Genomic DNA, 16,220 nt, shown 5'->3' with positions numbered 1-16,220 from the left:
ATAACATCGTGAAGACAAGGAACGTTTTATGTATACGCATCATGATATAAATGTGTAAATAAAGAAACATATCAAACACCTTTTAGCACACATATTTTATTACACCAATAGCGGACCATGAGTGGGAAAGAAAGCGTGAGATAAAATAAAGTATGTGAGAAACGAATGCAAAAAACGATTATTCAATTTTCCAAAAACATATATATATATACGAAAGCAAGTACATGTTTAGAGTACCTCAAACACTAGTGGCAAATGAGTAGTTGATCCCAATTGTTTTCACTGTTTACTGGTTCGTTTCATGATCAGGCAATTAAAAACATAATCGTGTGTGTGTGTGTGTGTGTGTGTGCGTGTGTGTGTGTGTGTGTGTCTGTGACTGTGTGTGTGTGACTGTGTATGTGTGTGTGTGACTGTGTGTGTGTGTGTGTGTGACTGTGTGTTTGTGTGTGCGCGTGTGTGTTGGTGTGTGCGTGTGTGCGCGCGTGTGGTAGTGTGTGCGTGTGTGCGGGGGGTGGGGGGGGGGTGTTACACGAGGACCCTACCTAGCCCTAGGACTATGGGATTTGGATTTAGGTTTACAATAGTATAAATCTATATTTTTTCATTTGCCATTTTGCCTACTATCGTCATGGTATATGCATAATTATATACAACACACACTTAGTTGTTTCTGAACTCGATATAATTCTGTTAAGTATTCAAACACTGTTGTCATTATTGACCACTTCTTTAACTGACCACAGGTCAGTTAAGACATCAGTCAGTTCACATGTTGGCATACATGCCTGTGGATTCGAGTTGAGCGAACGGAAGATCACAGAACAGTTTGAAGTCATTCTGTAAAAAAGTATGTGAAGATATAATTTATTTTAGAACGAATGTCAGTGAAATATTACGTTGTGAACTATTAGAATTACTTGTTTGTGGCATAACCAGTTATTAATACAACTACAAATCTGACTGGTTCTCAATATCTCAAAACGGTGACCAGATATTGGTAGTGAGTAAAGGCAGTAACCAATTATTAACTGAATTTATTAAATAGTGATATATTTCTAAATATGTCTGATCAGTAAACATAAGCGTACGAGACGGGTTTGAGGGACCAACGGAGGGACCAAGGGAGGGGGGGGGGGGGGGGGGGCAGAGCGGCAGTTCAATCCTGCAAAAACAATAGAGACATTTGGGCAAAATTAGCTGGCCTAAACAGCGTTCACTATGTCCCTACAACAATGGGAACCCATACACCTCTGACAGTAACCAGTTATTACGATTAACTTGAAGAATTAACTAGTAGTTAATTTGATGTAGCCATATATTCCTAAATATCTCAAAACAGTAACCGATTTGTTGTTAATATCTGTAAGAAGTAACTAGTAACTAAGTTAAATAGTTACATATTTTTGAATATATCAAAACCGTAACCGGTTATAGTCATTGATTTAAATCACTAACAACGTATTAATTTAAAGTAGTAAAATATTGCAAAACTATAGCTAAAATAATTGAAAATAATTTGAGCCAGTAGGCAGTTATTAATTAAAGTAATTAATTATTTCTAAATATTTCAAACTGTAACCAGTTATTGACAATAACTTGAAGCAATAGCCAGTAATTAACTAAAATAGTTATATATTTCTAAATGTTTCAAAACTGTAACCAGTATAACTTGAAGCAATAGCCAAGCGTTCTCATTAAACATACATAGTTAATCTCAACCAAAAGCAGAAACTAGTTAATCTCAATTTAAGACCATAACCGGTTATCCTGAATAACGTAAATCTAGACACCACTCATTTACAATATTTTAAACCAGAAACCATCTGTTCACTACGTACCACTGATAAGTGAACACTTGGCAGAACTGACTGGAGTCTTCTGACGTTGTTAAATATCTCAACTCGCTTGTCAAGCGAAACTGCAGACATGATGTTGTTCATTATGCACAATGACAGACCTTCCTTTCTGGCAGATTCACTGAAACAGAACAACACATGTAAAGCTTTTCACTATATATTTCCTTCATTCTACCCATCTTATTAGTTTAATCCCTGAAAAAAATGTGTAGTGATTCGTGTGCAACCGTGTTCAGCTGTTTGGCAGTAATGCTAATATTATTTTAGATTCGGAATGTCCGCATCTACATAACATTTATTCAATATCATTGCTACCAAACAGCATCATATGATTGCAAACGAATCACTACACACACGTACATTGATTATAACTAATTTTGAGGATAAAATGATGGAAATACATGGTACAAATGTCTCAGGTTAGCAGATAATTGCTTTGTCATTCAGTTTATGCATGGACGGCTGTCTACCAATTTCATATTATACTAAAACGCAAAAGAAACGCAGGTTCTCATTAATTTGGATATAAAATATTAAAAAAATACTCGAAATGAAGATTCAACCTTTATTTTGGAGCTACACCAATTCGGCTCCATCGGTGGAAATGTTTGATTGATTCCTTTTTGGCTCTTTCATGTCATAAAGTAGGGTGGGGGTCCATGGTTAAAAATGTGAAAGAGACGACCTGTAGCATTGTCAAAGTCTATCGCGTGTGACCACCCTGGGGCATTATAAACAGCAGTGCAACGTCTCCTACTAATGGTTGACAAGCCAATTGAAAGAATGCCTGAGGGAGTGACTTCCATTCATGGACCAATGCTGCTCCAGCGCCTGTTGTTGAGGTTGTCCGCGAACCTGAAGGCGACGTCCGATTTCATCCCAGACGTGTTCGATAGGCGTCCGGTGATAATGCTTGGCCACCGGCAACGTTGGGATGTCATGAGCCAGCAACGCCTGTGTTGCCCTGGCAGTGTGCGGCCTGGCATTGTCTTGCTGCAGCAAGCGCACACGTGGGTGACAAAAATTGACGTGATTGTTGATGACGTCATTTGGTACCTGCGGCATTAACGCGTTGTCTGAACACATGAGTTGTGTTCTGTGGTTGAATGAGAACCCACCCCACACCATCACACTCCCCCCCCCATCGGTCGGCCTGCAGAACGCAGCAGTCGGAGTAACGTTCATGTCGACGTCGCCATACTCGGATTCGGCCATCAGCGTTGGAAAGATTGTAACGGCTCTCATCAGTAAACAGAACTTGTTGCCACTGGCCACGTCGCCATCTTTGATGTTGTTGCGCCCACGGCGTCGGACGGTATCGGCGGACACTGGACCACGTGGACCACGCACCTGGTGAGCGGTGTTAGCTGCTGGCAGCATCCGATTCCTAAGGTGGGTCACCCGGATGTACCGGTCTAGGGCTGCGGTTGTCACCCTCGGGCGGCCGGTGCGTGGTCGATCGTTCACAGATCCAGTGATTTGGTGACGTTGAGAAAGGCGTGCGATTGTCGAAACATGACATCCCCATTGTCTGGCTACAGTAGTACGGGTCTGTCCGGCTTGCAACATCCCGATGGCCATCCCTCGCTGGAGTTGCGTCAGTCGCGGCATTTTTAAAATGTGATTCTGTTGTCTGTCACTACTCAAATTGAATTTATGCGATTAAATCCAGGTGTGTAGGCTTTATAAGCATTTCAATGAGTGTGTTTGCACTGGATTCATGATACGGATGATCCAGCACGTGCAAACAACGTGTTTTGAGAATTCGTGACGTCACACAGGTAATGAAATTGACACGCAGGTGGGACTGCGGTGTGGGTGTGTGCCATGTCCTTTAACACAGTTGAGGTTCAATTCCACCAAAGATACTGCTTTACAAAGTGCAATTCTTTCGCATTTTCAGGACCTGCGTTTCTTTTGCGTTTTAGTATATATAATTTCCCTACTAGTTGTAAAACTCTCGCCTGATGCGCCATCGGTGGGTTCATTGAGCTATTTCTCTTTCCATCCAGTGCACCACGACTGGTATATGAAAGGCCGTGGTATGTGCTATCCTGTGTATGGGATGGTGCATATAAAATATCCTTTGTCACTAATGGAAAAATGTAGACATGCATTAGACTCTGATTAATGCATCAGTGTGCTCAAATGGTGTCGTTAAACAAAATAAACATTAAACTGTTTGTTACAAATGCTTCCAGGCCGTGCAAGAATGATGCCATAAAACCGTGTTTCTGAAAAATGGGCACTTGGCAAACTATTGATTGATTCCTACCGACCTCGGTGGCGTCGTGGTTAGGCCATATTTCTACAGGCTGGTAGGTACTGGGTTCGGATCCAGTTGAGGCATGGGATTTTTATGCAGATACCGACTCCAAACCCTGAGTGAGTGTTCCGCAAGGCTCAATGGGTAGGTGTAAACCACTTGCACTGACCAGTGATCCATAACTGGTTCAACAAAGGCCATGGTTTGTGCTATCCTGTCTGTGGGAAGCGCAAATAAAAGATACCTTGCTGCTAATCGGAAAGAGTAGCCCATGGAGTGGCGACAGCGGGTTTACTCTCAAAATCTGTGTGGTCCTTAACCATATGTCTGACGCCGTATAACCATAAATAAAATGTGTTGAGTGCGTCGTTAAATAAAACATTTCTTTTTTTTTTTTGATTCCTTAAATCTCTATCTAGTGCCTGGTATACATGAGGACAGCCACTCTCGAGGATATCTTTTACTGGGCAATATATCCTTCCTACACCGCTCACAGGATCTCCTGATAGTGGCAGTCCTCCTAAAGACAAGGCACCTAATAGTGATTCATGGAGGCAATCACAACTTTGGGAAAATAACCTTTTGAATCTCTATTGAACAGAGATATGGCTTCGATTACAGAAAACGGGGTTGCTGTTTAGATTTCCTAATTGTGAGTTACTTACTCGAAGACGACCGTGACAGGATGACATTTCAGATTGGTCTGTCTGTCCAGGATTTGTTCTGTCAGATTTGTCAGATAACTTATCACTGTGGAAGTGCTATCCATGTTAGTCCAAGTCTGTACGGATAAGTTGGCGATTTCTTTCTTTTCATCTGATTCCTGTAAAATGGATTATTGTAATTAGATGGTTGTTAATGATTTAAAACTAAGGCTACAGGCAATACTATAACAGCCGCCAAATGTACGAGAAAGTTGCGACAGACGACATTGAAAGATATAACCACCAGTATAACCGCCAATATAAATTAGTATCAATATAAATCAATTAAAAAAAAACTACAAAAAGAGATTTTAATGAATGATTATTTCACGTTTATGCAATAGCAATATTATACTGTCCTTTAGGATGAAGGACTAATACAAAACCTGATGAATTAGTACATATTTTGTTTAGTGCTTGACATATCGAGTGATAGCCTATATTTTAGAACAACATTCGCCCTCGTACAAAGCTGTATGATAAAAGGGATAATTTGAGGTTCCCAATCATATATTTTCCCCCATGTCATGCACTATTCCTACTGCTTCAGCTCTTGGTGTCTATATTTCGCAACGTCTTAGACACCTTGGAGGATGCTCATCGTAAATCGTTTTTCAAACCCCGACATATCATTCTCATAGACATGTTTTTTGTTCAAAAGGTTTTATGGTAGATACCCAGAGGCAATTTCACGATATGATACATCACTGAATAAAATGATGTCTCTTGCAATACCCTATATTGATCTTGTGTGAATATGTGTGACAATATTGTACATTTCAAGTGTGGATTTGATGGCTGTATGTTGTGCTGATTGATGGGTGCCACTGGTGGGGCAGGGTAATGCTCACCTTTATCGAAACCCTTATATCATAACTGATAAAAATATCTTTACATGATTTCAAAATTTATTCATCCATCTCTTCGTCCATCCATCTATCAATCCATCTATCTATATATCTATATGTGTATATCTCTATCACTATATACATGCATATATATATATATATATATATATATATATATATATATGTAATTTATATGACAGTTAAGTTGTTGTCATATATCATTACAAATATTGACTTTGACTTTGCATATTCACCTGTTAACAATGGGCACGGTGCCAAATGCTACCTTCCAAATCTTTAAGCATTTATATACTGGTAACATATTGTTCAATTTGTATTCTAACATATCTCACCTTGATTTCAACATTAAGAATTCTTAACGTTATTTCTCTCGAGACATAAGTTTCAGTCACCGACGTCACAGTCATCTTTCCATACACACTGGAGTGGCTTGGACTTGGGATGAAATCTGCATCATTCTACAATGAAATTAAATGAAGTGGACATAACACAACTGCTACACTTTAAACAGTTGTCAATATGGGTGGTATCTTGCATCTTGTATTTGATACGATGGTATATAGTGATATGCTTAGGGAAAGGCCATGTTCTGTGAATTAAGGTAGGTGTAACTTTTGTGATGCAGGCAGATGTGTAGGGGTGGGTTTAGACTGTTGTTCTGTATGTTAATATAATTGATGCTTCTGAGCGGTAGGTGTAGCCTATGTGATGCACCCACGTGTGCAGTAAGTTCAGAACAAGGGAGTTTAGACTGGGGGTTTGGGTCATGCTTCCCCGAAAAATACATTTAGAAAATAACATTTTCTTGAAGTTTGTCAGGGTGGTAGGTAATTGGAATGTGTAAGGTATATGATGGCAGCAGATTTCATATTTCAGTGGCTGGTACCCGATTCAGTGACTTACCTTATTACCCAGAGTGACAAGAGTCAGTGAATCATTATCCATGATCAGTTTCCACAGCAGATTCGCTGTTCTTTGTGGAGTGTAAACCAATAGATAGCCTTTATTCATCAGCTTCGACTTGGAGAAAACAACAACAAAATAAACTCATTTTAAGACACAAACCGATCAGGATACATTATACGAAAATCGTTTACATATAAGAACAGATAAATGTAAAGTTTAAAATATAAAATACATAACAAACTATAATACTTTATTCATCGGCCTGGACTTGGAAAAACAGTACACATATTTAAAAGGCCAAAACACCCCCCAATACATTGCATAGGACACTTTACTTATACTCCCCCAACACATGTCGAAAAACGTAATCCCCAAATCAGCATGCATTGTATTCTGGGCTGAGAACCAGAATTGGTTGTGTTCAAATTTATCATTTTCAAAGTAACAAATTTTAATATTTAAAAGATTTTGAAAAATTCTATAAGAAAGCAATTTTATTTATTTATTCGAATTATAAAGCCTTCCATTCATCCAATTAAATATATGTCCTCCAAATTAACTACACGTTTTAAAAAGGTGAAACTTTGGATTGGTCATTTTTATAATGAATGGACGTAATCGGTTCTGATGACAAATACACACAGCTGAAAACACAAATAGACCAGAATACAAAAAGGTTAAAATATAAAACATATTTTTTCAAATATCTAATATTATTCTGTCGAAATATAGAAATGCTCTTTGTACGAATGTAATATTTATGTAAAAGGAATAACTTTTTTTTTATCATAACCCAAAGTTACATCTTATATTGAACAAAAAACGTAAGAGAACATAATGTACAATTCGAATATATCAAAATCTTACTTACTGGAGCTTGAACAACGAACAAATCATTATTTCCATCAACCCACAGTTGGTTATTCAGCGGGAGACCTAGACAGTTGAAATAGAAGAGTTTATATTAGATACAGTACAGTATGACATTTGATATGCAGTATTGCTTTTAAATATCAAAATATATTCATTCATGGAACTCACCCTCCTTCCGTCTACTCGAAATTCCACCATTATCAGGAATGGTTCCTTGAAACTAAGATTTATAAAATAATTGAGCATACCAGTCATTAGATACATTTTGATTTGGTTATAGGACTCCATATGTTTTTAAAATTATTTACAGATATGGATAACATAATAACTGCATTATATGTGGGGGTTTCATTTATCATCTTTTTTTTCATATAGAAAAGTGACATTCTTGATGGCGAACTGTGAACAATTAACAATTCTGTCAAATTAAGGAAAACATGTTTTGGTAACACACATACCTTTATCAGATGTATCAGTAGATGCAATGACCTATAATAATAATAATAATAATAATAATAATAATAATAATAATAATAATAATATAATAATAATACTAATAATAATAATAAGAACAAACAACAAGAACAAATAGCATCAATATCTTTGTATTTTTGTAAAGAATATATAGGTTACATTTTGCAGACAGCAATAAAAACAAGACCACTGGTCTCACTTCTGCCACCAATATATTAATTACCCCACAGCTGACATCAATCTGATTGTGTACATATGGCGTACATACATGATCTGATTTAAGTGATTTGTTTCAGATTTGTTTAGCCCCAATTTGGTACTGACCAGGATGTGAAATGTGAAACGCTTTTATGGATTATGCACTGGGATGGGATCAAGATATATGCATCAGTAAAGTGTGATGGCATAATCCAGCCATATTCTTTCCAGTGGATTATATACACTGGATGGCATACGTTAGATATATTTTTAAAAGCACGATCAGCTATATTAAGAAAATTAGAAGTTTTTGTATTTAAAAACAAAGATGATACACAAATGAACACCTATTAAATTTGGTGAATGCACTAAAAAAATTAAAAAATAAATGTAAAAATAGGAATATGAAAACAGGTTTACTAAGACAATAGAAATGACATATATTAAAAAGTAAAAAAGAAACGAAATGTTTCAATTAATGTACTGAGCGAAGTATTTTATATTGTGAAATGATAAATGATAAAATATGAATACCTCGGCTAGCTCATCGAGTGTTTTTTTACCCATGTTCAAAGATCCGTTTAGTTCAGCATATTTTAGTGTGTATGCAGATGTGGTCATACTCGTCTGTCCATACTCTACCACCTCAAGCATACTTGTGAAAATACATTCATACTGATTCTGAGAAAACAAAAAGAAACAAAAGAAGAATATAAACATAAATGTGCATACAATGCCAATATATACCTTGCATATAGGTTTAGTTGGTTTGGGTGGGTTAGGCTAGGCTAAGCTAGCCTAAAATCTTATCAAATATAATATTTTATTATATATTGCTTAAATGCTCACTATTCAAACTGCTATCTTGCATATAGGTTTGTTTTGTTGTTGTTGTTGTCGTTGTTGTTTGTTTGGGATTTTTTAAAATTTATTGTCCCCTGAAATATTTGGCAGTGTCAGGGTTGAGTGCCCTGAGCTCACTGACGTACACATATTTTAATTATATTTCATATATATATATATATATATATATATATATATATATATATATATATATATATATATATATATTCACTGTATATACAGACTATTTACATGTACACAATGTTCATGTTTAAAACATATACTGCATTCAAATAAACTCTCATCCACTCACCTACTATTATATATTGCTTCAATGTTCACTATTCAAATTACTATTTATAGATAAAGTAAAACTAAACAATTCCCTTTATTGACTATACTACATAATCTGTTTCACTGAAGCTAAAATTAAAAATTAAATTACTAACAAACCTTTGTCTGGACCATGTTTTTTCTTTGGTCTCTAATCTTGGACATCATTTCCTGTATGTTCATTCTTCCAGTTTTGTTCACCTCGTCTGTCAGGATATGTAGAGCGATGTATGTTCCAGTTCTTCCAATTCCAGCACTGTTAAAAGAAACTGATTCTGTCAGTAAACATTTTCTAAGAGATAGACCAAAGGCGATTTGAATTTTTTTTAGGATGTTTTGATTTTTAAACAATTACAACTTAAGACATGATTTTAATATTCAGTAGTTGTTACCTGCAGTGTACCAGGACAGGACCAGGGCGGGACGGGGGTGTCTCTCTTGTCAACCAGAAGAATTCCAATAAGTCCAACACTTTAGGTACTCCGTGGTCAGGCCATGACGTGAAGTGGTAATGGTCGAACTTCTTGCATTTCGTAGACTGAGAAATAATAATAATACATAGACAAAACTACATATATGTGGTTTTCTGATTTCTGTATTCCACGAGTGTATTTCCTGCATACCCTAAATTGGAATTTTTTTTCCAAATAATAATTTAGAAATTGTAACACTGCTAGTTAATGACGGGAATTTCTAAATTTACACAACTAGGTCAGCTGTGTTACTACCACCAATTATTACACATAGGAATATAATTCTATTTAAACAATAAACAGAAATAAGAAAGAACGACTGAAAAGTTACCTATAATTTTAATGATATTGTTTGAAATGCCTTTTAAAGACCATGTAATAGCTAAAATTCACGAACAATATAATATTTAATTTGCTCGTAATACGTCAGAAAACCTTCAGCGTGCCTGTTTTATCAACGAAAAAAAAAAAGTCAAGAATTGTTCACTCAGTGTCTGAATCGTCAAGGTGTGTTTTCTTTTATTGATGTTCATGGACTTATTCGTTGCTGAAAAATTTAAGTTTATATTAAATGTGCCTCCATAAATCATCGCTCCACTGAATACTCCGGTTAACAGTTCATTCAAGTTTTCTACGTGAGGAGACGGCATTGTTGCTAAAGTCGACGACAGTCACTTTTCGCACCCTTGTTTTGGCTTCGTACACAATAAATATAGCATATCTTACCGTAATTTCACTAGAAATCCATATTTCGTAAAAGGTGCAATTTTTTAATCACAAGATTTTGTTCAAAGACCTCCAGGTGCATTAGTAATGTTAAGAAAAAAAAAAATTCAATATCAATTTTACATTGGAATTTTTTCAAAAAGGAAACGTCATGTACCCAGTTTATGGTTATTGTACGGAGATGCAAAGTGACGTCATTGGAATACCGACGTCATTTAAATTCAAAATTAGCTGTATTATTACAATGCTGCGCCACATTAAAATAAAAACTAGTCTACTAACCTTGACCCCTGTCAAATTCCTATAGCAAGTAGACAACGCTCTTTACAGGTCGGTACTTTTTTCTTTTTTTTTATAATTCTGGACAAAATATTAATTTGAAGTTTTGAAAGATGAAAGAAATAAAACGTACCTTTTGTCAAACATATCATATCACAAAATTACGGTTGGAGATGTTTTATTTATTGAAAAAGAATAAGAATTGTGTACGATGTAACGAAAAAAAAAACAAGGGTCCAAAAAGTGACTCTCGTCGACCTTAACTATCGTGGATTAAAAGCTCGTTGGTTAGTAGTGTTCCCGTCTCAAGTGTTAGTATAGCGCTCATTAAATTGTAAATATTTGTCACCGTTTTCGTGTGTTTTCAGTTCACATTTATCACAAAATAACGTTTAAACAAGCACAAACTTTGTTTACATATCGCGAAGGGCATTCCCAGTAACCATGTGCTATAAATAGTAGCGTTGAATACGGTATAGTTCCGGCAGTTGAGTTGAATACGGAAAATTGTATTCAAGTCTTGTATTCAGAGCTGTATTTATGTAGTAAGATTTAATGGGTATGTAATAAAAACATTTACCACATATACAATATGTATAGAATTGATCAATAAATACTTTCTAGGATGTATAAATATCAGGTGACTTTACGACAAACACAGCAAAAAGAATAATAAGTACACTATATACTTTCTGAAGTGAGTCTGGAATATTTATGATTTTATATACAATGGACGAGCAATATGCTTACTGGGAATATTCGGTGCAATCTATTTCTGACTTTTCTGAACACCTTGCATTATCGCTGTAATCAGTGATACTGTGCAGAGATAAGGGCTTCATTATGACTAATGTTACCGTTTTATCCTTCAGACCAATAGGAATAAATTCTAGAAAGCAGTTTAAGCATTGCTTCTCTTTATTTTAGTGGTGTTTATCTGTCCTATAGATGAAGCACTAGACAGAGTGGAAGTAACTACTATTTTGCCAACTGCCAATTCGATTTGTGCAGAGATATGGTCTTGATCATCGAAAATAGCGTATGTTGAGATTTACCTTCGTTTGTGTGATCTGTATCTTTCTGACGATGTAGTCTGCTCGTTCAGTGATGTTCTTCACCACCACATCAAAATACCCAACATTCATCGACCCTGAATCCTTCCAGTAGGGCACACACTTATGCTAAAATACAAAGTTAGTTTTCTCTAAATATTTAATAAAACAATGTGTGAACTGGCAGGATTCGAACCTACCACACCTACATGACATTTGACAGCCTGCGACCTCCACCACTCGGCCTACCAGGTCTTCCACAAAAATGGAAGGCAAATTAACCACAGTTAAGAAAGTGTGCTGGCAGAGACTCGATTCGAAATTAATGTAGGAGTTTTATTAATAAACAGCAATGTTTAAATTGCAACGGGGCTAATGATGCCCTCTGGGACTAATAGTGTCACGGTAATTATCCAGCATGTATGATTAATGAGGAATATAACAGATGGTATCTTGGCGTGTCATACATAAGAGTACAATTATTTCGAGTCCCATAAATTAAGACTAGTGATGTTCCAATGACCGATTATACTCGATATGTTGGGCTCCACTAATGTTATGATCGATGGTCAATATCTATAATCGATTGTGGCGGAAAATGTCAACTGCAATTGTTCCTACAGCTTAGGTGTTGGAATTGCTATAAATATGCCGAAATTTGTGTTTTCATAGGGTCAGGACATAGCTCAGTGGTGAAGCCCTCGCTTGATGTACAGTCTATCTGAGATCGATCCCAGTCGTTGGGCCCATTGGAACATTTCTTGTTCCAGCCAGTGCGCCAGGACTGGTATATTCAAGTCCATGGTATGTGCTATCCTGTCTGTGGGATTGTGCATATAAAAGATTGCTTGCTACTAATGGAGAAATGTAGCTGGTTTCCTCTCCGAGACGATATATCGAAATTACCAAATGTTTGACATCCAGTAGCCGATGATTAATAAATCAATGTTCTCTATTGATGTCAACAACCTTTTTCTTTCTTTTGTTTTCGTATATACGTCAAAATACAGATACTGAACAGGTGTTAAAGAAAAAATAAATGATTTGTAGAGTCTATCCAGAAAACCCCCCACAACAATATGTGTATAGTTATAATAATTAAAATCTAACGGATTGCATGATGAAAGGTTGGTCAATTGAAGCAAACAGATTATAACCGATGATTAAATTCCAAACGATTTCCAAAACTAATTAAGATTTTTAAAATGACCTTGTTGAGGTTGTAGAAATATAAGATAATAAGAACAGGTATCCTTAGATAATAAATGCCCACCACTTCACCAAAATATGTAGAGGAAACAAACTGTAAAAAGTGTAAATGTGTTTATTAATCCCGTTTGCACATGTTCGTTAAGGAACATGAACAGTATTTTATGTTATTTAGCTTTTGATTTTCTGGACTAAACATCAAACACAAACCTTTCCATTCTCTTCTAGGTTCGTCAACATGACAATTTGTCCACAGTCTTGCTCCCAAATCATTCTCCAGAAATCTAGTAAAGTCAGTTTGTTTGGAGCTGGAATATAGAATGAATATTCAAATAACAAGAGGTTTTTTTCTAGTCTTTTTCTTAATCAATCGATAGCTGTATTTACTAAATGTTTAAAGTTTAAATTTGTTTTGTTTGACGACACCACTAGAGCACATTGATTAATTAATCATCGGCTATTGGATGTGAAATATTTGGTAATTCTGACACATCGTCATCAGAGGAAACCCGCTACATATTTTTTAATGCAGCAAGGGTTCCTTTATATGCACGTTCCCGTATACAGAAAATCACATACCACGGCCTTTGACCAGTTGTGGTGCACTGCTTAGAACGATGAAAACCCAATCAGTGGAATAGATCCACCGAGGTGATTCGATCCTGCGACGCAAGCAGCTCAAGCGAGCACTCAACTGACTGAACTAAATTCCTCCCACAAAATGTTTAAAATAAAAACACTATCTGCTCAAAAATTATATCAGCGGGTTAATACAAAATTACTGATGGGCAGCATGTACCCACACTTTGCAATGCTAGGATAAAACATACCATAACCTTTTATTAAACCAAGGACGTTAACACCTCTCCAAATAAAAAAAAGCTGAATGTCAAGAGTATAATCACATTCAAAATCATAACTTGGCACATGACAGGGTCAAAAGATAATTTTAGCAAGGTTGTGAACGCTCCAAGGTGTTTCGTCTATAAGAGGACTGCCACTCAGCAGGAAGATACAAGACAGTTTTAATATTGTTTTAATTACAGTTCCAGTTGAAAGTGTTTGAGTGTGGCATTTTAAATAGTTTGACTTCAATAAAGATGATATGTGTTATTTGTGTTTCCATACCTTGAGCTGCAATGAAATAATTCGGCTTCTCATATGCCTGAAAAAGTACAATTGCGAATTTAACTATACGAATCAACATTTATATATATTATATTGATAAATGATAACTAAGTTTAACAATATTAAAGCAAGGCATGCCATGTGTATGTCACATACACATACAGCAGTATCGTCCATAATGCAAAGCTGTTTTTTGTAAGCTTGCAGAGGTATATTTAAAGAAATTTCAAGCAACACATAATTTAATGTTTTATGAATAAAAAAATTAGGTTAACACATCTTACTATTTCGTCATTAATATTGATATAAACTAATCAATTGATTTTGAAAAACCCCCACAACACATCCTGATACCGTATATAGAAATAGAACATATCCTAAAGCATGAACAATTCTATGAAATAATACAGAAAAACGAATTGAAACCATATAAAGTCTAGTCTGAACTGATGCATGAAATATACATGGTATTTGCCATAACGTTAAATTGTCCAGAACTTGTTTAATGCTTGGGGCTAGACTTCAAAATGTTACAGAAATGAACCCAGACCTTTAATGCGTTGGTGTAAATATGAAACCTGTAAAATATATGTACTAAATACTTTTGATATTACAACTTGACCAAATAATTATATGGTGTAGCAGTCATCGTTCAGTGCATATTCCTGCATAAAACAACAGAGTGATATTGATGGATATGTTTCATTGGTTTTGTAACCGTAACAAAGACAACATCACAGTTACATTATTATTAATTATTAATGCTTACATTCACATAACTTGCGTTGATGTAGTCAGAATGCGAAGTGTTTGGCAGTGCTGATAGTTTGACACGATTGTTGTCATCTGGAATAAACAGTAACCATGAAATAGCTAAAACAAGATAATTAACTAATAATAACAAATAACTAACAAAGTGAAATAATAAAAGACTTTCATTGACTGTTACTACAACATGTTAAAAAGACAAACAAAATGATTAACCATGACATTTATACAGCAGCCAGATACATTTATGTATTGACTTATTGATTACACACACTGGGAGGGAGAGGGAGAGAGAGAGAGAGAGAGAGAGGGAGAGAGAGAGAGAGAGAGAGAGAGAGAGAGAGAGAGAGAGAGATGAGTGAGAGGTAAGTATATATTAACATATGTCAGGTGCTTTTAGAAGCAACGTAGAAAACTGCCATTTTAAATATATATATTCAGTAATTATGACCCTAATACCAAATATTAACATAACTTTACATTTGTGAGCACACAAATGAACTCACATGGGTAGTAACCAGCGTATCTGTTCTTGCACCTGTTTTCTGATATCTGGGAATCACTGTACGGATGACTGAACCCACTTGGAAGTTTCTGAAATCCAAATAATATTAATTTAATAGTGTAATTGTAAAGTGCTTCTACTTGCAGTAGCTAGTGGAAATTTCCTTATTATATTATCTCATTTGGAAGAGCGCTGAACTCCGAAGAGTCCGTGATTCGTATCCCCTTAGTGGCAGTTGATTTAGCTTTTGTATCTCAACATCTCTCTACGGCAGCTATAATATTTTGTTTGGTTTGATAAATTTGGTGTTTCACCGACCAACAAAAGACATACGACTGGTACATGAAAGACCCCTCTATGAGGAAGTGGTTTCTCTCTCTCTCTCTCTCTCTCTCTCTCTCTCTCTCTCTCTCTCTCTCTCTCTCTCTCTCTCTCTCTCTCTCTCTATGTGTGTATGTATGTCTCTGTCTATCTCTTCCCTCGCTCTCTCTCTCTCTCTCTCTCTCTCTCTCTCTCTCTCTCTCTCTCTCTCTCTCTCTCTCTCTCTCTCTCTCTCTCTCTCTCTCTCTCTCTCTCTCTCTCTCTCTCTCTATCTCATCTGTCATTTTGTTTCCCTCCACGTTCCTAAAGTATCAACATAACCATGTCAGAAACTAATTGGTTTAATTTTCAAATGTTCCGAAATTTCGATAATTATTATTGTCCTTTCAATTCTCTTTTTATACAATTCTGACTAAACAATAAAAAACAAAATA

The 16,220-nt window shown here is 35.9% G+C and overlaps 1 protein-coding gene across 1 annotated transcript in view; it reads right to left on the bottom strand.

Moving 5' to 3' along the window:
- Positions 1 to 6,030: 6,030 nt before the first annotated feature.
- The window catches only part of LOC121387494 (receptor-type tyrosine-protein phosphatase epsilon-like), an 11,362-nt gene continuing 1,172 nt past the window's right edge, over positions 6,031 to 16,220 (bottom strand). The window contains exons 3-13 of the mRNA XM_041518637.1: positions 15,467 to 15,554; positions 14,962 to 15,038; positions 14,193 to 14,229; positions 13,275 to 13,372; positions 11,859 to 11,984; positions 9,718 to 9,863; positions 9,446 to 9,581; positions 8,684 to 8,830; positions 7,936 to 7,966; positions 6,602 to 7,540; positions 6,031 to 6,156 (exon numbers count right to left, since the gene is read on the bottom strand). Of these exons, the coding sequence (XP_041374571.1) occupies positions 7,404 to 7,540; positions 7,936 to 7,966; positions 8,684 to 8,830; positions 9,446 to 9,581; positions 9,718 to 9,863; positions 11,859 to 11,984; positions 13,275 to 13,372; positions 14,193 to 14,229; positions 14,962 to 15,038; positions 15,467 to 15,554 (1,023 nt within the window). The 3' untranslated portion in view covers positions 6,031 to 6,156; positions 6,602 to 7,403. The remainder of the gene's footprint in view (positions 6,157 to 6,601; positions 7,541 to 7,935; positions 7,967 to 8,683; positions 8,831 to 9,445; positions 9,582 to 9,717; positions 9,864 to 11,858; positions 11,985 to 13,274; positions 13,373 to 14,192; positions 14,230 to 14,961; positions 15,039 to 15,466; positions 15,555 to 16,220) is intronic.

This window comes from Gigantopelta aegis, chromosome 13 (assembly GCF_016097555.1).
Source record: "Gigantopelta aegis isolate Gae_Host chromosome 13, Gae_host_genome, whole genome shotgun sequence".
Taxonomy (NCBI): Eukaryota; Metazoa; Mollusca; class Gastropoda; order Neomphalida; family Peltospiridae; genus Gigantopelta; species Gigantopelta aegis.
Note: the sequence above shows the minus strand (reverse complement) of the source record. Positions and strands in the feature narration are given on the sequence as shown.